The sequence below is a fragment of the Corythoichthys intestinalis genome, chromosome 20 (assembly GCF_030265065.1).
Source record: "Corythoichthys intestinalis isolate RoL2023-P3 chromosome 20, ASM3026506v1, whole genome shotgun sequence".
Classification (NCBI taxonomy): Eukaryota; Metazoa; Chordata; class Actinopteri; order Syngnathiformes; family Syngnathidae; genus Corythoichthys; species Corythoichthys intestinalis.
The window spans coordinates 29,194,881-29,222,650 of record NC_080414.1 but is presented as its reverse complement, the minus strand read 5'-3'; the positions used below and the strand labels follow the sequence as shown (position 1 = coordinate 29,222,650).

The following is a 27,770-nucleotide window of genomic DNA, read 5'->3' as shown; positions in this document are numbered from 1 at the left end:
AAGTGATAAGGCAACTTTGATTGAACTTAAAATTTAAGTATCTCGAGGCAGGGCCGAGTGTCCTCTTTTTTGGAAATCAAAATATGGTCACCCTATTACCCTAACCTGTAAAAGAATTGTAAATATCTTAAAAACGATAGCAGCACAAACAAAACTTTTCACTGTACAAACCAGCAGAAACGTAGCACAAACGATTGACATTTTTATCTAAATTTACGTCTGATGTGGGGCCAACTTCACGGGTGCTGTACTGAAGTGCCATGCTTATATCTTGTATCTTTCTTTTTTTTTTTTCTAAAGTACAAGTTCTAAGTAATTACCTGTGTGAATTATACAGGTTCATGATAGAGGAAGACTTGCCTTGTTGGAGCTGACAGTCCTGTCAACCGATGATGGTTCAGTTAGTAGAACTTCTATTCTTCTAAGCAAAATTACCACTAATCTTTTTACTGTACTAGTTGGAATCTTTGCAGTCAGGTACATAAAAGCAAAGTTAGAAAAAGTTGCATCTGCGATCGATGACACAGACACGGTGCCTATCTTAATCATGCTGAACAGCGGGATATGCCTCGGAGTCCCGCTATGTTAATGACAGCAACAGTGGGAACAAGGAATGTGACAGAAGGGGCTGGCTGAGAACCCCAGGCCCTACATCGCGGGCCAGGGTTATTATTTGCAATTACCCTGATTACTGAGCCCTTCGTTTGAAAGACTAAGGTGAAACTCATTTGTTCCTGCTATTTTTAACAATCAGTGCATTAGCTTTGGATTTAATCTATTGAGAAACATTACTTTCCAGAAAGCACTTTTACTGCAGTGATTGAGGATGACTTTGTCAGCACTCTTGTCTAGCTAGGGCACCCAAGAACCATTTTAGTGAAACATAGCTGGGCCTATTTACATTTATTAAAAGTATTGCCCTAGTTACCGTATGCTGTGTGCTAATGTGTCATTTACTGAATAGTTTTTGCTAATAAACCATGCTTGTTAAAACAAATATTGCTGCAAGCTACCTTAGCTACATTCATTTCAAGTTCATTAAATGTTGAGCAAGTCATCCCAATACAAGCAAGTTGGTAAATTAGTCGGATTTCACTATTTTCCAAAATTATAAAATTGCTAGTGGCGATCCAAGCCACACATATTTCAGGTTGGTAGAAAATGCCTTTTTTTAATGAGGATATTATTAGAGCATATTAAGTTTTATGGATTTTTTTTTTTTTTTTAGCTATTTTTTTATTTGAAAAGTCAGCTTTACAGCTATGGTTTGAATCTCAAATATGTTAAATTTACATAGTATTTTGCACACTATAAGGCACATTGGAGTATAACATCCACCTTTAATGAATGGCCTATTTTAAAACTGTTTCCTAATATAGGTTGCACCACATTATAAGGAGCAGTAGTAGTAGTAGTGGTTAGGGTTGCGTTATACATCCACTAGATGGCGCTGCAGCCAAAGCCAAAATGAGTCCAAATTTCAGACTTATAAAAAAATTAATTGGAGCAAACACTTAGGGCGACATATGCAAACCTCTACTCGGATTAGTCGAATGTTGTTGTCACTTCAGCAGACTACAAGGCAATGCTGAGTCGCGCTGCCAACTACTGGACAGGAGTAGAAGTGTAGCCACTGAATAGCGTACAGCACGAATGCTATTTTTAGACCGCAAGGCTCCCTGACGTCACCATCGTAAACCGGAAGGGGGTGAACATAGATGCGCGCTCGCATACAACCCATGCTAGTACTACTTGTTTTCTGCCGGTAATCTTTCAAAAAAGAACATGCCGATTAAACACTGCTGCTATGGAACTTGAAGAAACGACTGTAGACGTTACAACCGTCCACATATGAAGGATGTTTTCTTCATACGTTTCACGTCGCCAAAAACTAAAACAATGGATTAACTTGCGCAGAGGTCCAAAAGACCAGTTCAACACCAGCAAGGTGAAGCAATTTTCCTTCATACGCAGTAAACATTTTGTAGGAGGCCATGGTCCTACAGATGACAATCCTGATTCATTGCCTACCCTGAAGGGGTAAGCCATTGAGATATTTTTACTTATTTATTAGCGTGGCGTTTTGCCGTGCTGCTTCTGTCTGACAATGAATGACCTGGGGGAAAACAAAAATGTATCACATCAGTCATTTAGGCCTATTTTTCTAAAATACAGATATTTAAATAAATTAGCCATGTTTGGCCTTGTTCTTTTTGTAGTAAGCCTGTTCATGCCAACAGGTAGGCTCTAGATTTATTAATTCACGCGTTCGTTACATCTATATTGGATTACTGTAACTCCCGACTTGCAGCTTGTCCTAAAAGTTCTCTAAAAGGTCTTCAGCTAGTCCAAAACGCAGCAGCAAGAATTTTAACAGGAATTAATAGAAGAGAGCACATCACCCCTGTGCTCCAGGCCCTTCACTGGCTTCCAGTCGAGTTTAGAATTAAAATTTTAAATCCTCCTTCTTACATTTAAGACCATTAATGGGTTGGGACCATCTTATCTCACCGATGCTCTGGTTCCATACCGCCCCAACAGAACACTCCGCTCTCAGAATGCAGGTCTACTGGTAGTTCCCAGGGTTTCTAAAAGTACTGTCGGAGCTAGAGCCTTTGGCCACCAAGGCCCTGTTTTATGGAATCAGCTTCCAGCTAATATTAAAGAAGCCGAGACAGTCTGCACATTTAAGATTAGATTAAAAACGTTCCTATTCGACAAAGTTCATGGTCAGGCTAGTTGAAGTCGAATTAGACTCACAGTTCAGTCTAAGCTGCACTAGAAGCTATAATGCTGGGGGAAGTACAGCCACTGAGTTCTATCTCCTTTTTCTCACTCTACCTACCACGTGTCTTACTTTATTTCTATTTTCCAACGTTAATATCTAGTTAACTAGTCTCTTCATCACTAGTCACCCGGTGTCCCCTTTCCCTCCTCCCCTCTGGGGAGGTGCTATTTTTCAGCTGCAGCCTCCTGACTATCCAGACCCCTGGCTGGATGGATGTCCTCGTTGCCACCCCCGTCTTATTTGGCTAGATCAGGGGTGTCCAAACTTTTTGCAAAGGGGACCAGATTTGGTGTGGTAAAAATGTGGGGGGCCGACCTTGGCTGACGTCCTTTACGTAGAACAATATATAAGCAAATTTTAGCAAGCCATTCTGCGTGTCACTTTTGCTTTATTATTTTTTTAATTAATAATTCACAAAATCTTGCAACTAGCCTTTGTGGCATTCTCTTTCATCTCTTGGGCTCTTACGAAATACTGCTGCTGTAAAATTAAACTAGCTTTAAGTTGCTTCAATTTCCCGCTACGTATCTTCTCTGTAATCCTGTCGTACATGTCAGCGTGTCTTGTTTGGTAATATTGCCTCAAATTGAACTCTTTAAAAAAGAGCGACTGTTTCTTTCCAAATGAGGCAGACACAGTTTTTGCGTATTCTAGTATTTTACCGTATTGGCCCGAATATAAGATGGCCCTGATTATAAGACGACCCCCTCTTTTTCTAGACTCAAGATTGAAAAAAAAGCCTTTTGGACACCAAATTAATTTTTATCCAGAAAATAATTACAGAATATCCGAAACAAATGATTATAACAATATATTTGAGAGAAAAAGCATGTTATTTTGCCTCATTCAAATCCTAATATCTGAACATTTAAATATGTAAACTAAAGTGCAATCACATTCGTAAATGAATGGCTTCTGGTTTTTGAAATGTAAATCAACCAATCTATTGTGATAAAACAACAAAATTGCAATAACTGCATTAACCATCAAAGTGAAGTCTAACTGTAACTGTAGTCTTGAAACAAATCTCATAAGGAAAAACACTGCAAAATAATGCAAAATGGTTAAACTAAAAAGAGTAGCTGAGATCTGTCATGACAGAACATCGCTTGCTTCAATGGTATCTTTCGCCATCTAGCGCCGTGAATAGGAAGAGTAGCTGAGATCTGTCATGACAGAACATTGCTTCAATGATATCTGGGTCATCTAGCGTCGTAAATAGGTATAATGTCTAGACAGCGAATATAAGACAACCCCCTCTTTTTCAGTGTTATTTCAATGCAAAACACACCGTCTTATATTCGGGCCAATACGGTAGTCCAATTTCCACCTTTAGAAAATTGGGAGTAAAAGTTTGTCATGTACGAGACAGAGGACCCAGTTGCGTATCGCAGACACAGGATTTTATTGATGTTGACAGGCAAGGGAAAACTATCAGGTCAAGCGATAATGGCAAGTTGACATGCAGACCTATGTTTAATCGCTGACGACCTGACACTGGATGTTGTCTGCTCAAGGCTTATATAGTGTTCTCAGTTATTCTTTATGACATAATAAAGGACTTTGTGATGCATGAGTGTGAAGCAATATGATGAAACATTAAAGACTGAAACATTACACATGCAAGATGATGAAACATTAATGGCTGAAACATTAATACGTGACAAAGTTCACGCTGGGTAATGTTGCTTAGAGTGCTGCTGCCTTTTAGTGGGTAAATGAGGAGCAGCATTTAGTGTGTAAGCTACTTCATACGCTGGTAGCAGTACTGCAGACCAATTTATTAGGTCTGTGTGTGGGCCAGACATTATTGATTTCATGACAGAGGCTGGGGGCCGGATGAAATTTGACCACGGGCCGCATTTGGCCCCCGGGCCGGACTTTGGACATACCTGGGCTAGATGGACCTCTTCTTGTTCCTTTACTCTACTGCATCTTTACAGACTGTAACCCCTTCTGCTAATTCCCATTAGTAGTCCTGGTGCATCTGTCCTGGGAGTGGATCTCTCCTAAGTGTGGCACTCCCCAAGGTTTCTCATTTTCTCCCAAAAAGCTTGGAGTTTTTGGAGTTTTTCCTTGCCGACATGGAGGGTCCAAGGATGGGGGATGCCCAGGACTTGAACTTTATTTCTTCATCTTTGTTTACTTCATTTGCTGTTTCTGACTGTGTATCATATTTTCTCTGCAAAGCCCTTTGAGACAACCTTGTTGTGATTTAGGGCTATACAAATAAAATTGAATTGAAATTGAATAGATTTAACAGATTTACCTTTTCTGTTGTAAAGAAACAACCTTAGTAAGGGGGTAGTGAAGATAGATTAATAGAATTAAGATTTGTTATTGATGAAAAAAGGAATAGTGTTCGTTGGCTGTCACTGACTAGCATTTGTGATCGCTACAGAAAAATAGCAATATAAATTACCCCCAAGAATGGTCAAAGACGTAAGACAACCAGAGGATATAATATATATATATATATATATATATATATATATATAAGAAAGATAGGGCATATGGTGATACAAGAAAGCTTGTTGAAACAGGAGAATTTCATTGTCCGTGGCGTAAGCAGTGCACACGAGAAAAGGTGTCGATAAAAAACATCGACATCTCTGGATCAGGTCAGCTCTTTTCCCCGTCTTTTTCAGCCCTCGACAGTCAAGCCATCCCTTTAACTGAACATTTGTATGTTCTTCCGCATTTTCATCAGTGAATTTGGCACCAGGAACATCATTTTCGGATACAATTGGTTGGTTAACTTTATAAACATCTTGTTCGTACACATTTACAGTTGCTAACGTCATGAATATTAATGAGCAAAAGTGTGATATGTTATGTCCGGTACGCTATTTTTTATTTCCACCAAAAACATACCTGTAAGGTTTGATACAGACGGATTTTGAATCAATATGAGAATTGCATGTCGTAGTATCGCGATGTATCTCAGTCGTTTTTTAACACGCCTATTAATAACCATTAACTTACTGTATATTTGGGTACAACTCATTATAAATACATTATCATATCATACCGGAATAGTTGCTTCATCCCATGATATAACGAAAAAAAAAGTGTCTAACCTCTGCAACAGCTCAAATACATTCATAGCATTTTACAATTAATGTCATCATTTCTCAACCTTTTTTTTTCTACGTTTTGACAGTTTTATTTTATGAGCAGATAGAGTTCATGTGTTGCAAATCACAAAGGCGGGTTTCTCGTCAGTATTTTCATTCCTTCAGTATTCACCATTATGGGAACAGCATCACAAGGTTCTTTCAATATAAATACCAGCCTTGTTCCGATGACGCGACCTGGACATGAACTTCTCGATATCTTCGGTCCACAGATGCAAAATGTTTGAAATCTTACAGCAGGGTTTTCTCTGTACCTTATGAGACAAACTTCTTCCCTCCCACCCCCGTCAGCACTGAGAACCCCAAAACCTCACCTTTTATCTTGCCATTTAAAATTCATCAAGTGTGGCTCAATGATTACTTTACAAATGCAGCCTTCAACCTTCTGTCGCCTTATTACCATGAAACTGTATTGAGAGCCCAAGCCGTCGCCTACTCTTTTGTGCCATTGTAATTAAATTCTTAATTTTGGGTGGTGAGGAATACTGATATGACAGCTCAGACCTGTTATCACCGGATGTACATTGTTTTGGGGGGAGGAGGTGACGGCTAAGAATGAAAACAATAATGGTGGACCAGTCCAGTTAGCATATACAGTAGACAGGTGGTAAATGAAAGACTTACGCAAGGTCACTTTGTCAGAGGTAGGCCACCTTATGGAAGGTACAACAGATATGTATTCATTTATGCATTTAATCTAAATAACTTTTGGGGTTTTTTTCTATTCCACCCAATCGAATACTATGAAAGATGAGACAATGCTAATTGAGTGCATCAGTTACACTGAATTTAATGTCTCAATTTGATCCCAATTCATTTTCAAATTGAATGCATTATAACAAGGGTGTAGGTTTGCATAGTGACGGTAGGGACACAACACTACCAACTTTTCAGGATGCTCAAATTGTCCCCATCAACTTTTAAGCAACCTTATTTGTTTTAAAGAATGGGTTCGTTTATATATATCACCGTATCTGATGACTTGTCCAGCCGTCTCAATAGGTGTAATCCTGGCTGTGTTGTAGGAAACACTATCATTAATAGGGACGGGAATTGATAAGATTTTTACGATTCTGATTCCATTATCAATATTGCTTAATGATTCGATTCTTTATCGATTCCCTTATCGATTCTAATTTGGACTAATGGACTGTATGAGGTTCTGGGTTTAATATGTTTTATGGTTCATTCGCCTCAGAATGTCTGTTAGAAAACAAGGAGCGGAAAGTGGAGTTGGTCTTTGGCACTTTTAATTAGTGGTGTCAACAATAATCGATGCGGCGATGCATCCCGATGCGGGGCATGGACGATTCGATTCGATGTGGGCAACAAGCCGAATCGATTCAGCGTATTTTAAAATATATAAGTACGTTCAAAAATCTTCCCTGCGCAATTCCGGTGATGCAACGGATTTGGTTTCCCCATTTGTATTATTATTCTAATGTTTCATTTTTTACACACTGCATGGTCAAGTTTCCCACCAACCTCGTAGAAGCCAAAATGTCTCCAGATGTCTGCTTTATATGTCTTAGGTGCATCAATAATCTTTCTCGCTCCTTCTTTCTCCGCTTCAGCCATTGTTATGTTATGTCCCATCTCTTAGAGGTTAGATCTTGTGCCCGAACCCGATTAACATTTTGGGCCGGGTCGGATCCGGCCCAAAATGTTAAGCATTCATGTTCGGGTCGGGTCAGGCCGTCGTGCCGGACTAATAAATTATAAAAAAATAAAAAAATAAATTTAAAAATGGGATAAAACCGAGAGCAGGCTCTCTGTATTGTGCATTTGCTTGTGCACGCACATGAATGCCGAGGCCCGCATGTTTTTTTTAATATGAAACTTTCCCGGCGTTATTTGGTTGTGTAAATGCTTATATAATGATCATAAAAATATGTAGACTATTTAAACATTAAGAAAACTTGCGTTTTTTTTCTGCCAACTGAGAATTCGTTACGAAGGACACTTTTATTTATGCACACAAAGGCAACAGAAATGTGATCCTTTTGAATCTTCTCCTCTGTGTGTCTGCAAAACCCAAGGTTTTGTTTTTTTTTAAATAAAACTTTCCCAGCGTTATTTCGTTGTGTAAATGCTTTTATAATGATCATAAAAATATGTAGACTATTTAAACATTAAGAAAACTTGCGTTTTTTTCTCTGCCAACTCGGAGAAATGACAATAAGATGCTGCTGCTGCGTTTTTTTTTTTTTCCGCGTCACTCCAAGAAAAAAAAAAAAAAACACGGGTTTTTCAGGCCGGGCCTGCAAATATAGTTATACCAGCGGGCCGCGTCGGGTCGGGCTGGATTTTTTAGGCCGGATCTAACCTCTATTGCACATATATAGTGAGCTAGGCATACATTTTACTTTTGTTCTACATTGCAATTTAGTTGATGTTTTGTTTGCAACTGAACTGATCCATGGATTAATATTGCGATAAAGATGCTGCTGCACTACAATATTTTCTTTGTCGTTTTCATTAATATTTACTTGAATATTTTTATTGATGGGTCGTTGTGACTAAAATACAGTGACTCTTATTGCTGATTTTGCACAGGAGTTCAGATGTCGCACTGTGTGAAAGGCTGCTACTGTGTGTAAAAAAAGAGCGAAAGCCCTGGTCTCATTCAAAGCACAAATTAAATGTTGTGATCTGTTTTTTTTTTATTTGACTTCAACCAGGAGTGACACAAGAGCCAATAAAAAGTTGTTTAATGTCTGACCGCTTGTGTTGCCTCATGATTCACGAAAAATATGCTTTGCTTTAGAATTTTAATGCATCCCAGGCTTTAATGCATCGTGATGCATTGCCGAATCGAATCGAATCGAATCGAATCGAATCGTGGCCCTCCGAATCGTAATCGAATCGAATCGTGAGGGCAGTGCCGATGCACACCTCTACTTTTAATCCAACCTGGCAACAGGCACAACTATATAGAGGCAATGGCACTTGATTTGACAATCACTCAATGAGCAGATGAGAGCATGCGTGGAAAGATGTTGATGTATTTGTATGTGTGTGGAAGAAGACTGGATTGTGTGGGTATATGTGTGGTTCTGAAAGGAAAACAAATTACATCACATTAGTGCTGATGCAATAAACAATGCAAATTGATTGTTAAGCAGATAATAACACACATACATGGCTCGTAATATTACAATGACACAAAGGTGGGGGGGCGCGAGCGCACAACTAGGAAGCACGCTGCGTGCATGTGTGGTCATCTTGGCTACAAAGTGGCGAATACTAAGCTCTTTACACTCATGGATGTACAACATCATTTTAAGATGCTAAACTAACACATTCCCAAATGTGCAACGCGAATATAATGTAAACATCGCTCTCCTCGACAGAGCGAGAACGAGCGGGAGCAACCAGTCGACGTAACAGTAAAAACACAAAACGGTCGCGCTGATAACGGCTCTGACTTATCAGAAGAGCTTTATGGCATGAAGAGGAAATACTTACATTCGTTCATGGACACACAGATTAATACTTCCTCTAACAGGTGGCCGTTCTCTGCTCGAAATGCGCACCTTACGCCTATTCTCAGTCCCAGAATATGCAGTGCGCATGAAATAGCGCAATAACAGGAATTAACTGACTGGTTGCTATGGGAACGAACGCATACCCATGGAATCTTTCTAACAGGAGTATTACAATTGCTAATAAAATCGTTTAGGATTATTTTAGATGCATATATGTTATATTTTTCTTATAGAGTATTCGACGAGGAATATGATAGACCCATTAATAGACTTTTTGGGAAAAATCACCATTTCTTTAAGTAGTCTCATGAATGACATGGCCTGTAAAAGTCAATGCAAATTCCCTCGGCAACGACTCTCCAGGTTACACTTGATGAGAAGTCTCGCCATGGGTAATTATGTTGCCGTGCTTGCCTATTGGAAAGTGTGTAACGTATGCACATTTTAAAATGTAAATCATGCTGGTTGGAACTGATAAGAGAATAGTTGGATAAATTGATTCCATGGAATCGGTACACTCGGAACGCGTTCTCGATTCCCATCCCTAATCATTAACCATTTTATGTACATATATGATGTGGTGGTGCTCTCTCCATGCAGTGCTGGGTTACATGAGTTACTCTCATTACCGGTATGTTCTCAGTTTGGTGACCAATTTGACATCAAATACTGTAGTGGCCCGAATAGAAGACGAGCCCCTCTTTTTCACGACTCAAGTTTGGAAAAACTTTTTGAACACCAAATTAATTTTTATACAGAAAATAATTACAGTACATCTGAAACAAATGATTATAACAATATATTTGAGAGAAAAAGCATGTTATTTTGCCTCATTCAAATCTTAATATCTGAACATTTAAACATGTAAACTAAAGTGCAATCTCATTCGTAAGTGAATGGCTTCTGGTTTTCGAAAAGTAAACAAACCAATCTATTGTCATAAAACAACAACATTGCAAAACCTGCATTAACCATCAAAGTGAAGTCTAACTGTAACAGTAGTCTTGAAACAAATCTGAATAAGGAAAAACATTGCAATAAAAGAATGCAAATTGGTTAAACTTGACAGTAGCTGAGATCTGTCATGACAGAACATCGCTTCAATGATATTTGGCGCCATCTAGCGTCGTGAATGGGTATAATGTCTAGACCGCGAATATAAGACGACCCCCTCTTTTTCATTCTTATTTCATTTAAAAAAACACAGTCTTATAATCGGGCCAATACGGTACAATGCAGAGAAAAGTAACATTATGATTATATGCTCTAAAGAAGATAAGGGGGCTGTATTCCCTTGGTTCTTTCTGGGCAAAAAAGCACTCAATGTTTGCAATGAGGTTAAATATCTCAGCCGCTTTATAACAGCTGATTTGTCAGATGACGGGGACATTAGCTGTCAGTGCAGTTAACTTTATGCACAGGCAAACATGCTAAAGAGAATTTTTGTTATGTGTTCCTTCCATGTGAAAACCTCACTGTTTAAGGCGTTCTGCAAACCCTTTTTCACCGTTCACCTGTGGACCAGGTACTTAGCTAAATCCATGCAGAGTCTAAATGTAGCCTATCATGATGCCTTGAGGCTGTTATTACGTGTGCCTAGATGGTACAGCGCCAGCCAATTATTTGTCAGTTCAAGTTCATGTGTCGATTAAATGAGTCTGAAAATATTTCAATGAAAATAATGGACCCTACAAATAGATTGATAACTAAGATGAAGATAAATAGATGTGGGTCAAGCATGTGGCGCCATTGGCGTAAAAGCCTGTTTGTAGTGCACTGATAGTATGTGCCCTTTTAATGTTGTTTCTTTTCTAGTTTGTGTTTCTTCCTGTGTTTCAGACTTACATTAACCCTTTTTCCCTTGCTGAGTGTGCCAGTCCATTTTCACGTTTGATTAGCTGATGACTTGCATTTATTTAAAATGCGCAGTGGTACCGCTACATACAAATTTAATTCGTTCCAGGACCTGTTTTGTGAATCGGGATTGTCGTATGTCGAGTGGGATTTTCCCATAAGAATACTAATGATTCGATTAATTCACTCCACAGCCCTAAAACATACGCTAAATGCTTAATGAATACTGGAACTAATAGTAATTACACGTCACAAAACAAACAAATTATAAATACAAAACAGAATAATATTAATAATAAATGGAAATTAAAAAAACAAAAAACAAAAAAAAAAACTTTGTCACCTTAACTTAGAGAGACTGGTAAACAGAGGCAGGAGGAGACAGTGGGTGCATGTGGATACGGGGAGCCATGTTCTGTCGAATTTAACAAAGGCATTAAAAAGAGACACATGTAAAACAAAAAAAAAGTGGAAAAAATAAATAACAAAAGCATTTTTATTAGTGTCGCACCAATACCATTTTTTGGCCCCGATACCGATACAGATACCTGGCTGATACCACCTCGTTTATATATATATATATATATATATATATATATATATATATATATATATATATATATAATTATTATTATTACTTTTTTTTTTTTTCAAAGAGCTACATAATTGGATGTTAAATCATTCTATCAAGGCTTTGTCAGGCTGTTGCTTACCTTTGCAAAATAGGAAAAAGACTAGTATAAAGTGAATAGTCTACTAAACCCTAGTAGACAATAGTTGAATAAACCTTTGGCTCTCAAAGGCCAAAATAGTGCTACATTTGTGAAATTAATAAAACATGTATAATGCTAGCCCAACAGTAAGAAAGTAAAAATAAATTCATAATAATAAACTCTGAATGAACTGAATAAACTTTTTTAATCCTCTCAAAGGCCAAACAGTGCAACTTTCATGAAATTATTGTCACTTTCTGCTGCTGGTTAGACTGTGTTTTGTTGCTGGGCTGGTCGTGGGGGCATTCCTGACGTTGCACCTGAATCCAATGCAGGCTCATCAGCGCAGCATTTAAGCATGGGTGGTCTCAAAGATATTTGCCTTGCTGATCGCCATTTGACATCTCGCACTAGAGTCTCACTACATTTGCTTGTTACACCCCTGCATTGGGTTTTTTCTGTTTGCGTGCTGCTCTCGTTTGTAACCTCTACCATGTGCAGGTATTTGAGTGTTTTTATTTTGGCTTTTTGGCTCGCTGTCTATCGTCTTAGTTAACCTTCGAGTTTATAGTATTGAGCTCCGTCGACCTGAGGTCACGGGGTCCTTTTGTTATTTCTTCTATCCCGCGATCGCGTGTTATTTTTCTGTTTGCAATCATTAAATCCTTGTACGTATCCCCCGCTTGTTGTCTGCTTTGAGTTCCAACTTTGTTTTCGCATTTGCGGACGGTAACAATTATAAGTAATAATAATTGACCACAGCATCCCGCCTCTCTATTAGCTTCCTTTATTTCGGAAGGGGGGGGAGCACTTATTTCTATTTCTGAAAGGTGGCAACCCTACTTTGGAAACAGTTCCCAAATTACTGCGGCATTTCTTTCAGTAAAACACAATAAAAGTAAAGTAGACGTAGTGAACTGACCAGAGAGTGTTGCTCCGATCCAGTGCACCTCCTCTGGATAGCAGTCCTGCTCTTGCAGGCTCAAACTCGTTGTGTTCGTTCACATTTCGTCTTCAAATGTTTTATCAGGTTCGAGGTATTGAAATTGGCCAATTTAACTCCACATCTGGAAACTTTTAGGCCGCAAATCTTGCATGCAGCCATTGATTTTAATCGACGGGATTTCTATTTTGAAATACTTCCTGACCGCCGCCATTTCTCCTGGTTTGTTTTTCATCCATATGAAAAAACGGCCTTGTCATTGGTTAGGAGTGGCTATTGGCCCGCTCTCATTGGTCTGGAGCAGGCCAATAGCGATAACTGCTTGGTGTTCACATGTCATCACCAGTGTTGTTAATAACGGCGTTACAATATAACGGCGTTACTAACGGTGTTATTTTTTCAGTAGTGGGTAATCTAATTAATTACTTTTCTCATCTTGGCAACGCCGTTACCGTTACTGAGGACGGAAAGGCATGCGTTACTATGCGTTACTATATTGGTCGAAAAGTCTGAGGGAGACGGACTCACCGAGACGACAGAGCAGAGCAGGGGAGAAGGCAAGAAAGTTGTGACGCCGAGCAAACGCGATGCTAGGTAGCTCCAATAATACATGTTGTAGCCGATAGCCTACAAACTACGCCCGCATGTTATGGTAGATATGGTAGACATGGTAGATAACACATGTACTGTATATAGATATAACTAGATGCAAAATGACAGACATGGCACTAAATGAGTTAGTAGACAGCCGCCATCTTAAAGCAGTAGACTTTTTAGGACGGCTCTGTTGTAGAGAACCTTCCTAGCGAACCTAAGTAACTTTTTATCTAAAATACTTCTAAATCAGCAAAATCTTGACTTGAATCTATCTTTAAATGATGAAACCGTTTTAAAACTTTCAGATGTCGAAAGTAGAGAGAATGCAATAATGGGAGCAATTTTAACAACTTTTAACAGTTGATTCAGGATAAAGGGTAAATTAGGGTAAATAATTGGGCTCGGGCCAATTGTACCAAAAACCTTCACAAAAAACTTCACATAGTGTGGCCAATGTTTTTTGAGGGAAAAAAAAAAAAAAGTAATTATCACCAATTACTTTGCCAAGTAACTAATTACTCTTACATTCAGGTAATTGAGTTACTAATGCAATTACTTTTTGGGAGAAGTAATTTGTAACTATAATTAATTACTTTTTTTTAGGGCTGTCAAACGATTCAAATTTTTAATCGAGTTAATTACAGCTTAAAAATTAATTAATCGTAATTAATCGCAATTAATCGCAATTCAAACCATCTATAAAATATGCCATATTTTTCTGTAAATTATATATATATTCTGTAAAATAAATTGTTGGAATGGATAGATAAGACACAAGATGGATATATACATTCAACATACGGTACATAAGGACTGTAGTGGGCATTTCACTCTACTGTCATTTAAATCTGTCTATGCTGTCCTCACTCCGAAACGTCTACTTTTTCCAAAGCTAGACAGCTAGTGAACGACGCCTTAATAATTAGACTTCTTCCTTTTTCATCTGATTTATTAATAAAATGGCCTCAAACCATTGTCCTCTTTAGCCCGTCGTAAAACTACAAAATAAAAGTACACAAGCATTGCATTAGCAACAACGTTAGCTTAGCACGCTATACAGGTTCACTAAACATAAACAAAAAGCGTCTCATACAAAAAATATAACATTTCGCTTACTAACATAATATGTACATTCTTTACAACAACCATACTTACGGACAAATCTTGTCCAAGGATCATATAAGCACAACATTATCAGCCCGAGACGTCGTGCAGCCATAATGAAGAAAGAAAAGAAGAAAATAATAAACCATGTCGCAAAGCGACCACAAGAGTTCGCTGTTGGACAGCGCAAGAAGCCTTGCTGTAAAACTTACCAAAAGGCAGAATACTTCCTGAGCGGGACATGTGCGTTAATTGCGTCAAATATTTTAACGTGATTAATCCAAAAAATTAATTACCGCGCGTTAACGCGATAATTTTGACAGCCCTACTTTTTTTCAGTAAGATTAACAACACTGGTCATCACACAACACAGAGACGGAGTGTAGTGAGCGCCAGGAGGAAAAATAAGGCTGCGGTCAAATGTTATAATAATGGACCGGTAAATGGTATCGGTGCCGTCATTGTCGGTACTCGCCGATACTGATACCACCATTTTGGGCTGGATCGGCTCCCCCTGCCGATACTAGTATCGGTATCGGTGCATCTTTAGTTTTTATTGTCACCTACTGGCAAACGAAGGGAGGAGACAGTGGGTGTGTAGGTAGGTAAGGAGGTGTGGTGAGCCGCGTTGTCCAGCCAGTTCACTCACACGCATGCCACACTCATGTTTCTTTCATTTCCTTCTTAATTTCAATGGTAGGCATCACCACCTGCAATATGCACCACTAACCTTCTTGGGACCCATGTTGATTTCTCTAACAAGAAAAACATTCTTGTGTGAAAATAATGAACTTGCTATGCTGTCATAAATCGCCGTATTTCGAGCATGTCGTCATATGTCGAGACAAATAATGAGTCAAATTTTACGTCGGAGGTCGAAAGGATCGTCTGTCGATGCGATCGTATGTCGAGGTACCATTGTATTTATGTTCTATATTATTTATTAAAAAATATTTTTATTTGCAGCCCATGCAGACATTTTTTTCAGATAACCATACATTTATCTTGGTCGAGGTAAAAAGTTTTCATTTTTTGTTGCGTTTAGCTTTGCTTGTGGACAATGGAGGTAGATTTGTGTCCTTATTATTCCATTAAAAAAAAAAGTCGCTTCATTCAAAATATATATTTTCAATACAAAAAAAAGTCACATATAAAAAAAAAAAAAAGGGTTTGCAAATTTAATTTGAAACTTAAAAAAAAAGGAATTTGGAAACTATTTTTCTTTGATTTTTTTTCTTTTTGATTGAAACTTTTTTATTGAAGTAATGTTGTTTTGCGTTTTGGCCACATTTTGCTTAGGACATTTGTGTGTTTATTATTCAATCAAAAAATAAGCTTCAAAAAAAAAAAATCAATCAAAAGAAGGAAAATTTTAATCATTGAAAAAAAAGTTTTTGAATGCGAAAAAATATTCAAGACTCAATTGTTTGCATTTGAACACTTAATTTTTCATCGAAACTGTTTTCTTTGAAGCAATCCTTTTTGTGTTTGGGCCATATTATGGGTAGGTCTTTTGTGTCGAAATCATTCAATCCCCAAAAAAGTTCAAGTCAATAAAATATTTTCAATCGAAGAAAAGAATAATTTGAAAAATAAAATTGCCCTGTCCTATTTTTTAAAATATATATATATTTTTTTTGTTTTTATTTTCTTATTGAAGTGTCACTTTTTTTTTAAATGTAAAAAGTTTTGAACTACCTTTTTTTGATTGAAGAGGGAAAATGTTTTGAACTACCTTTTTATTTGATTGAAGAGGAAAAAGTTTTGAAGGCAATTTTTTCTTTTGATTGAATCATTTTGACACAAATGTTCTCTTCGCGCTATTGGCCGGACATGTTTGAGTGACAAGTGACTACGACAATAGCGTAGGGCAAGCTATAAAAGCATGATGAAGCAAGAAATGGCCATCACTCGTTGGGCCCCATTGTGGGATGACTTTGATGCCAGGCAGCACCTCTATGATCCAAGAGTTGTTTCAATCAAAAAAATAAAAAAAAAAAAAAAAAAAAAAAAAAAATTAAAGACAAAGTTTTCAAATGCATTTTTTGTTTCAAATTTATTTTTGCATTTAAACACATTTTTTTATATGCTCCATTTCTATATATTTTTGTTATACCCTCACTAAAGTTTTTTTTCAGTTATATTTATTTGGACAATGTTGAGTGGTCTTAAGACAAATGTTTATTTTTTTGCGTCCTTGATAGGTACGAGTGTGTATTTATTGGATGTTGATAAAATTGAAGTCATGTTCAAATATTGCAATTTGAATTTGCTAATAAAGTCCAGAAATTTATCCTGGAATTTTTAAAACATGTTTTAGTATTTTATGAAAACAAAGGTTTGAATCGAACAGTGCATCAAATAGTGTATCACCTGAACCAATACACATGAAAGTTATTACAAGTCAATGCAGATGTATTTTGCATTGATCATTTAGCATATCAATCAATTAGGTTCATATTCGTGAGAGATGTAACCCCTGTTCACCCAATCGTTTTGGTCTTATTAATGTCCCAGCCCCAGCAAAATGTTTATACGCAGATTATGCTGTTATATCGTCCCTACCAATGTTGAGACCAAACCTATGCCCTTGCATCATAGTTTGACCTGAGTCACACAAACAATGGTTGAATTTTTAATTTAAGAAATATACGTCCAAGGTGTGTATTTTCCTCACTACTTACTCATATGTTTATGACAAAATACTGACTAAATAGACATAAAGAGCCTGGTAAAACAGCCAAGGTTTATAACATTTTGCTAAATTGCCGTTCCATTGTTCAGCAGCTCATTTTCCGTCTCCGGTCCAGCATGTATCCTTGGGTATAAATTGGTGCTACTCAAACAGAACAGAAAGCAGAGACCATCAGTAAATCCCTCATAACCTTGTCAAGGTTGAGCTTTAAAGATAACAAGATTTTGTTGCGATAGTCGCAACATAGATAAGAAATACACATTTTATAATCAAATATTGATTTTTTTTTTTTTTTTTTTTTTCTGTCTTGTTTTCAACAAATTGACTTTTGCCAGACAGGCAAAATTATATTTTAAAGAGCTGGATGTTTTATGCAGTTTTGACTGAATGAAAGAGTGAATACACAAGCAACAAAAGCACATAACGCAATGATATCATTTTTGATCTCATAGTCTACAAATGAAATTACGTGACGTGGGAGACACCTTTGCAGTGGTTAGTATACTCACCAAATCAATGTTCTGTTTAAACTGTGAAATGCATATTGATTCAGAAGACATTAGTTTAATGTCAAATTGTATTTGGTAAAGGTCATGTGGGAGATATGAGCAAATATTATTTGATGGTGCTCGAATGATTTCCCATGATCACTTTCATATGTGTCATAATTATTGAATCTCTCCCCGGCACTAATCGTTTTTACCTTCAATCTTTGGAAAAAAAAAAAAAAAAAAAACATTTTTGCCAGTTTTGTATAAATGAATAAAAATTGCTCTGTGTTATGGGATCAATAGTTCACTACTGAACCTGCAAGTCAGCGTTGCAGCCTGAAAACTAACAGCCAGATGCAATTATAGTTCCCTGAAAATGTGGCTTGCCAGTATATGGTTTAAAAACATTTCTACCAGTTTGTAATGTCACCTTACTAGAGGACACAAACACTCACTATTAGGTTCTCCCAAAGGGCATGTGAGAAAATGCGCGTGATGAAACCAAGGTTGAACTTTTTTGGCTTGAACACAACATCGTTTATCACTACAAGAGCACCTATCTAAAGTCAGAGACTGAATAAGCCAAGGTAGATTGAAGTAGAAACCGTTAAAAATTGCAATAGTATGACAAAATCTTGAGGCTTCTGCAACAAAGAAGGGGGGGGGGGGGGTCCTCCAATACTAATTCTGGACACATCAACCTTTCTTTTTAATTTTTATTTATTTTCCCAGGTAATACCATTGAGATGTCTCTTTTATACAAGAGACACGGGAACAGTGAGGATGACAGCAACTACTAATTAAACAACAATCTTTTTCGTTATTATTTTTTTCATTTTAACATAATAAAACAGAACTGCTGTTGGCGTAACTACAGTATAGTTTCTGATAAGGACTTTTTAAAAGATAACCCGATTTTGCCCCACCCCCAAAATTCGATACCAATATCAAACCGATCCCAATATATCCGGTCGTGGACTTAAAGGGTACCACGGATAGAAAGATATTTATTTCTTAAAACAAATGTTAGTACAAGTTATAATTATTTGATATTAAAACTCCTGTTAATGGTTTTGTTTTAATACAATTTGTAAAATTTTAAATAAAAAAATTAACTAGTAGCTCGCTATTGTTGTTAACATCGCAGGGTGGTGACGTCACATGGGTTCCCTGCCGTACTTTCACAGTGTCACTCTTTAATTATGTAAGGTAGTGATTTAAATACACCACAAGGTGTCAATGGCGAGTTTTAAATCAATAAGAGATCAAGCCAATGAGTGTGTTTTGTCCCTCGACTGACGCCGTACCGCGGGTTATTTTTTATTTTTTTCTTTACTGCGGGTTCATTGTATTTCACGTTCACAGATGATCGTGATAATGGCTCCCAGCATCATAGTTTGTATAATGTGACTAAATATTGCCACCCAGTGTATTTGTTGAGCTGAACACATATATACACACACATATACTACCAGAACAAAAAAATCACATCACAGGGAAAAATAGAGGGCTAAAGTCTACAAGCTTTGGCATTGTGTGCAGAGGACCACAGATCTGGAATGCACTGGACGAAACACTTAAAATGTCACACTCCATTTTTAAGAAAAAACTAGGGCTGTCAAAATTAACGCGTTAACGGGCGGTAATTAATTTTTGAAATTAATCACGTTAAAATATTTAACGCAATTAACGCATGCGCCGAACGAACCACTCAAGCATTGCCGCGAACAAACTACAATGGCGCCGTTTGAAGTATATTGAAAGCTAAGCAAGTGGAGTGGATGCAAGTGTTACCGGTGTTCGGCCATTCCTTACTACGCGGTGAAACGTCCTACACAATGCTCAGGGCGCTTGCGCATGCATTCACACGCATGCGCACATCGGTTAGAGGCGGCAATTACTCACTATTTTTGTTTTTATTTAGTTATTTAGAACCTTTTCACAGCCTCAAAGATACTTTTTGCAAATATTACCCTCTCATACTTTTAACCATTGTGTTTTTTTGTGTTAGCTTTGAAGCAGTTGACCACATTAGTCACGTAGCGTCTTTAAACCGTCCTTATTTGATATTACTACATTTAAGTATTTTCTGCAGGCATTATTTTAGTTCCTTATTCCTGTATGCATCTAAACAAAACAAGTTTAGCGCGCACGGTAGTACTTTAGGTGTCAAATTCGACTAAAGTAGGACGTTTCGCCGATGTAGGATATTTTGGCAGAACACCGGCACCCCCAAGGGGCCGCTGTTATTTTCAATGTGACCGGCATTGTCAGATTGAGCAGTGAGGAAGAAAGTGGTTGAACGAGTCAGAGAGAGGGAGCGAGAGAGTAGGCAGTAGAGATAGTGCGCTGTTAGCGCAGGCTTAAGATGCTGCGTCCCCCACATGCTTTTGTTTTGTTAAGAAAAGTACCCACTAAAAGCCATCCAACGCCTTTCGGTACATATATGCATGCCGCTGCCTTCCCAAGGAGGAAGTCGGACGAACCGAGCCAACCGACGTCAAATAGCCAACCTGGATGCCAGTCCACTCCTCACTACGGTGAGAAGTTGATTGCACTGCCAATTAACATAAGGGGCAAGTAGGTAATACAGACATTCATTGAAGTCGTGCTATTTATTGGTATAAACTGTAGCATTTCAAACACAACAATTATAATTATTGTGGTGCGCGACATGGGGAAGAATGACTGGGGATGCCCTTTATCTTAACACCATGTATTGTACATGACACAAAGAAGATATACCATTTGTAGCTACCATTGTGACTCATGGTTGCCCAAATTCCCATCATGCATTTGGGCAGTTAAGAAAATTTAGGTCGCTACAGTATCATTTAGTGAAAGTGCAACAAAAATAATATTACTATATTTCAAAAAAAAAAATATGTTCACAAAAAGAAAAGCACTCAATGCAAAGAGAACTGGCATTGTACTCACATTTATCTTTTAATTACTATAACTTGTACTCACATTTATCTTTTAAGAATTACAAGTCTTTCTATCCGTGGATCCCTTTCACAGAAAGAATGTTAATGCCGTCTTGTGGATTTATTGTTATAATAAACACATACAGTACTTATGTAAAGTATGTTGAATGTACTGTATATATCCATCTTGTCTTATATTTCCATTCCAACAATAATTTACAGAAAAATATGGCATATTTTAGAGATGGTTTGAATTGCGATTAATTGTGATTAATTACGATTAATGAATTTTTAAGTTGTAATTAACTCGATTAAAAATTTTAATCGTTTGACAGCCCTAGAAAACACTGAAAACTCACCTCCTTGCAATGTGTGCTTAATATGCTGTCTTTGAATAACATTACTAAGGTAAAACATGTCAAATCCAATGTAATCAGAATGTTGAAATTTTCCATAGCTAATTGTATGTATGTGTATGGATGTGTGTTGTGTGTGCTATTTGACTGGGCCCCTACTAAAAGCTTTAAATAGCTTATTCAGAGTGTCCCTTTCATGCATCTTGTCATATGAACTGCTTGTATATATGACCATGTTCTTGTGTGTATCACGATATGATGTGTAAATAAACTGAAACTGAAACGAGTTGCTAAAATGTTTAAATTGAGTTTGACCAAAGTCTGAGTAAGTTTAATGTGTATTTTGCATATATATTTTGATTGTGAATTTGTGAGTACCAGTTCTCTTTGCATTGTTGTTTACCTGTGTGAGAATAGGGCCTCATTATTATGGATTGAAGCGCTTTTATTTTGGTGAACATTATTTTTTTGACAAATATAATTATTATTTTTGTTGTATTTCACTATATGATACTTATGTTTATTGTGAAGGAGTTGCCGAAGCTTACGCCAATAAACAGCGCGTCTGAGCTACGAATGTAAATGCCTGTATCCACTCACCTTTCTCTGCCTCTTAGATCTCAATGTGCAAAATAAGCCGTCCTTATAATCTGTTGGGCAATAATACATTTTTTCATTTTCAGTGTCGCTTATTCACGGGGAAGCCACCGGCAGGATGATCAACAATCTGGACATCTGCTTTTATATGACAAAAATAAGGTAAGACGTCATTAGATGTTATTAGACGTCTCTGGAGAGGCAAACGTTTTCGTGTGTTGTGTTGTGACCCTAACCCTAACCCCCAGGCTATCAGAAAAAAAATAATCAAACTGCTGTGTTTGACTATATATCCTGATCATATGTAAAACGCACAGCAGCTCTGGATGCTTACTATCTCCATAATAATATTAGAATAAGTTGGATCACACAATAGTTTAATGCGAAGATCTGCAAACAGTTTTTGACATCAAACACTCTCCTGCTCTCAACACTCAAGCAGGGAAGTGCTGTCACTAGCGAACTTGACACATGAACGCTTCTCAACTCACCCCGTCTTTCCTGGTCATTTTGCTTTTGCCGTTCTTCATATTAATGTTCTACTCGGGTTCAAATTGGAAGGGCAGAACTGATTACATGTTAATGTAGTTAAAGAGTGACACGGTGGAAGTCTGGCAGCGTGGCCACGTGACGTCACCGCCCTGAGACGTCAACAACAATGGTGACCTACTAGTTAAAATAATTTTACAAATTGGTATTAAAACATTAAGAGGCGTTTTAATATCAGAGTATTATAACTCGTACTAACATTTATCTATCGATCCGTGGTACCCTTTAACATCTCTTGGCTAATTGTATTGTGATGCCCCACTGGATGCTTTAATAATGATACAGTTCATGTAACAAGTAAATGTTACATTTGTTTGGATCCCGTTTGTAAATAAATGCATAGTAAAATAACAATGTAGATAAAGCGCTATATAATTACTCTCCATTTACCATAATGTCCCACATAATTAAAATGACATTTCAACACATTTGCACCTTTAATCGTAGAGCTACCGAGTCTTCTCTGGCTTGATCAAAGCAACAAACCTGTCAATCCTCATCAACTTTAAGTACCAAACACCAGCTGCACTGATGACCAAGAAAAAACACTTTGGTGGCACTGCTTAGCAGGATGGAGGGTCAGAGGAATAATTCATAAAAGGAATAATTCACCCCAAAGAGCCACTAGGTGATGACAAAGCATTACAAATACAGCCAGGTGAAAGGCACTAGTCCAGACAATGTATTGTCAATGGGTTATTCCCAAAATGCATTGTGCTGGGCTTTTGCACAGATATTTGTACTTTATTACTTTTCTTAGTGACTATTTCTTTCTGGTAAAGCAGTGGTTATATGTAATAAGTTTATATAACTGAATGTTAATATGTTAAAATATTAAATATTAATGAATTCATTATTTTTCAATCATTTGTTGTTCGTTTAGTTTTTGCATCATGAAAGCAAATGGTCTACTTACATAACAAATCCCAAGCATCTTTGTCTGGTGATACCTGATGGTAAAAAGCATAAGTGCTGGGCTGCCCGATAATATCAGACAACTCTCAGATTAGCATAAGAAATTGTACAATATCATTGAGCTTACCTAATTGTTTGTGCATGCACTGTTAACATGTCCATGACAGCGACAGGGAAAATATACACTGATGTCCATATAAACATACGCAATCATTTCCAGCCTCTTGCATCCATTGCAAGATTGATTTACCTTTGTGTCCCAGACCTATCGTTATCATGGGCCTCTCAGACAGGCCTGCCATGATAGCTCGGGGAAAGTGGGACAGAGGTGGCAGCAGAAATCTTAATGGGGAAGAGCTCCTTATCAACGATGGAAAGATCAATCATTCTTTTTCTAAGAGAAGAAGAAATATGGAGGATGACACAGAAGACTTTGGCCTATATCCTGACCAAGGTAAGCAGTTTTTCTTAACCCAAGAGAGGAATATAAAAGTCCTTACAGATAAAGAAAAACAACCATGCTATGTTTAACAATTCCACCTTGCAGTAAATCTTGTTTTTCCACACTTTTTTATTGTTATAATTATGTCTTAGTTATGATTTGACCAGGCAATATAAGCTACGTGTTCTAAGCCTTGGCTCAGATCTCTGAGCAGAATTTGTCTCTTCCCTGTATAAACGATGAGTCAAGATGGTCATGGTATCTGATTAGGATCCCCCCTGTCTGTCTGGTGTTCTGTGCATGTTCAACTACGAGGGCAGATCGAGAAACATGCTCGAGGGATTATACAGCTCATAGGGCCTGAGAATGCCTCAGGGTTTCCTTGGAGAGCTGTAGAGCAATATGAGGGAAGAGGATGTCTGGATTATCTGCATCAGTCTCTTGCCTTCCAGACCGGTTATTTGATGAACCTGCCCACAAAATACCTCGCTCTACACATTTAAAAGTAAAGGTCAAATGAAAAAAATAATTTAGTCTTTCTTGTAATCAACTTGGGTTAAATACCACGTTTTTTTTCTTGACCACGAATTCTTTTTTTTTTTTTCTACTTTATAATAACTCTAGTTATATAATATACATTGTACAATGTGATAGAGCTACACATCATTAAAATAAAACTGCTTCATGAAGTTAGGAGCCGTCTATATAGCAAAACTACTTAACCAGATGATACCATCTGGCAGTAGGGTTGTCCCAATCTGATATCACTATCAGATATAGGACTGATCTTAGAAGAAAAGAAATTAGTCATATAGCGGACTGCTAACTAAAATCTAACATTAGTTCAAAATTGCAAGCAATCCATTCCAGACTTTTTCCAGCACTTCTATATAACAACCAGATGTGGATAGACTAGCCAAAAAATTTAATCAAGTTAGAGTAACGTGACTTCAAAATAATATTACTCAAGTAAAGGTAGCCGTCCAAAAATGTACTCAATTACAAGTCAAAAGTATTTGGTGAAAAGAATACTCAAGTAATGAGTAACATTGTGAGTAACTGCATAAGGGTTTTTTAAACAATGATATTTTTTTCTCAGCAGCATGTTTTCTATATGAACTGTTATTATAATACTGTACTATTAACATATTACATAACCATATTGAGCCAAATAAATAAATAAAACAACAACAACAACAACAATGAATTCCAAAGGGAGAGAAAAAACACTGAAATGAAGCATCATTCATCCAAAGAGCATGAGTACCCTCTAGTGGAGAAAATATATTACCTATTATGAAACTATCTCTGGTTTCCCGTAGTCAAGCGGTGCCAAATAAAAACACAGAGATTAAAATCCGCTCTTTCGAGTCATGTTGACAGCTATCTCAAATACGCAGTTTTTACGGTGCTTTAAAGACGCCACGTGATTGAACAGGCTGGCGTGATCATCTTGAGTCTAGAGCTGAAACGAATACTCGAGTAAGTCAAGTTTAAAAATTGATCCAAGTAATTTCATTCGCCTCGAGGAATCTTTGCCAGCTCGAAGCATCGCATTTTGCCTGGACTACTTTTAATGTGGGACAGCGCGCTGACGTCACGTACGTACCGGGAAAAAAACAGCGGTGGTGGATATATTTGATTCCAACAATGCATGGATAGAGATAACGACGAAGAAGCCGACAAAAGCCAAGAGAAATACACCAGGAAAAGGCAGAAAATGTGAAAAGTGTGGGAGTATTTCAAGCTCATTTCAAGCGCACACTCATGTATTCACTGTAATAAAATGCTTGCATAACAGTGCCCCCGAAACTTGGATCAGGCGCCACCGCGCGAACTACCCGCCTAGCCCCCGCTCCACCGAAGGCGGAGCGATACTCGGGACAAGGTAAAATGAAGTTAACGTAGCGCTATTAAATAAGATTAACGATACTGTACTTTGCTAACATAATGTTAGCCCTGCGGTGGGCTAGATTTCTATTACTCATAACTACTGTCAATGTGTGGCTAACGTTCCTTTCATACAGGCTTTATTTAATCTGAAGAAAATAGTGCTGTAGAGCTGTGTTTTTCAACCTTTTCTGAGTCACGGCACATTTTTACATTGGACAAAATCTCGCGGCACACCACAAACCAAAATGTTCCAAAATGACTTTCTGTACAGTATATTAACTTATAAAATAATTTCTCCGTATTTATACTTACGAAGATCTTTGACAGCTCTCAGTTGCACTGATTTTATTTTTTTATAGCAGTTAGGCTTGAAAAGCTCAGAATTATCAGACTGGTCAACTTCACCAATGTCTTTACCCGCATCAGGGCCGAGCATTTCGCTGACAATGGCTTTGCAGGCAGGTAGTATGACCTGCTCTGCCACAGTGTGGGACTTTGGGGATTTAGCGACAAGGTAACTGGGTTTAAGGGCTTTCTCATTTACCTTTGTGGTTTTTCCTAAAAAAGTTAGTCACGAAAGCGAACAAAATAGTCCATCGACTTGTTTTGAAGCGACGAGTGTTTCGTTTGGAGATGACGTTGAAGCTTGCTTGATACCATGGTGCCGTTGGTTAGCGTTCAAGAATTGCTCTGATTTCCAGCCATCAGCCACCTTGCTGTCCTCGACAATGTGTTGGAATAAAACCCAGGGGAAGGATTGACTGTCGTAACATATGGATGAAATGGACACTTTCGTGTATATCAACACCTACTCCTTTCTTCCTACTGCATGTCCGCCCGACAACATAAAATAAATAAATAAATAAATACATTTTTAAAAAAAGCAACATTGGATAATTTGTCACGGCACACCTGACAAACTCTCACTGCACACTGCACACCAGTGTGCTATGGCACACCGTTTGAAAAACACTGCTGGAGAGTGATGAGGGTGTAAAATAAAACATAGTAACGATAACAGATATTAATTTGAGCTCAGTAGTCATTGATGGATAAAACAAGTGGCACTGGTGCCTAATGTGCAGGTATACAACCGGTATCATAAATTTATTTTGAACACTGCAAAAACTCAAAATCCTATCAGCACTTACAATTTAGACTTAAACTTAACTAGAACTTAAAAATAGCTTGGCGCAAATGGAAATTCAATTGAAACTCATGGAAAAAACACCTAACATTTACGTGAGGTGTGTTATCAAGCGTGATGACATTTTTAGGTAAGAAATAAGCTTTATATATAGTATATACAGTATATATGGCGGAAAACACTCAGGTGACTTGAAGTTCCGCTCTTTGGCCAAATTTCTAAATTGTCCTATATGCATGTGATGTGTGATACATCATTGGAAAGCTTAAAATCTCAATTTTCTGGGGGAAGAAACATTTTGAACATGAGGGGCATTAGAAAAAAAAAAAAAGGCAAAACCCTAACTGGAGGTGAGAGCACGCAAGAGCAGAATTAAAGACTCCATGATTTTAACGAGATATTATCGCGTACTTACCTTGTTTCGATTCAAACACTACATGTATCATCGAGTGTCAAGAAACAGATGTGAATGGCCATAGCCGGATTTTTGGGGGGTTTTAAGGGTGAAACATGGTCATATAACAAAGGCTGCGATGCAGAAATCGCAGACATCAATGAGTGGTCGAGATGTTCTTTTTCATATATTAAATCTTTTAAACGTTTTTTTTTTTTTTTTTTTTTTTTTTTTTTTCAAAATTTTTTGCGTTTGGATCGATTATTTATCATTTAACATATCAGGGAAAATGCGACAGTAAAAAAAAAAAAAAAAAATTAAGCCATAGTTATGAGGTAGATATACGTGACTTATTTACAGACACCTATTTTTTCATTGTTACGGAATTAAGTTAAAAGTTTAAAATATGCAACTGAATAATTTTCTAAAGTTTTTTTTTTTTTTTTTTTTTTCAAAAGCGAAATATTAGACATCAATTAATGATTCTAAGCTAAAAATGACAGACATTTCGAATAAAAATTATAATTCTTTTTATGGCTGGGTTGAAACAAAAGCGGTTCGCAACATCTGTAAACAGGGGTTTTCAGGGTAAGACGGACAGATTAAAAATAGTTCAGGGGCTTAATGCGCCATGAATCTGCTTTCGCAGCATATAGACATATTGTTCCATCAAACACAACAGTTCTTTTGGCTTAAAATACAACGGTTTATTTTAAAGAGGAGTGCAAGAGCAGAAACTG

The 27,770-nt window shown here is 37.4% G+C and overlaps 1 protein-coding gene across 4 annotated transcripts in view; it reads left to right on the top strand.

Annotated features, from left to right (window-relative positions):
• adarb2 (adenosine deaminase RNA specific B2 (inactive)) overlaps positions 1 to 27,770 on the top strand; it is a 615,589-nt gene that overhangs the window by 85,544 nt on the left and 502,275 nt on the right. For 3 of the 4 annotated variants that reach the window (XM_057823819.1, XM_057823821.1, XM_057823818.1), the window contains 2 exons: positions 21,777 to 21,852; positions 23,418 to 23,608. In XM_057823819.1, coding sequence (XP_057679802.1) covers positions 21,809 to 21,852; positions 23,418 to 23,608 — 235 coding nt within the window. In that variant the 5' untranslated portion in view covers positions 21,777 to 21,808. The remainder of the gene's footprint in view (positions 1 to 21,776; positions 21,853 to 23,417; positions 23,609 to 27,770) is intronic. The other variant, XM_057823822.1, reaches the window with a different exon arrangement.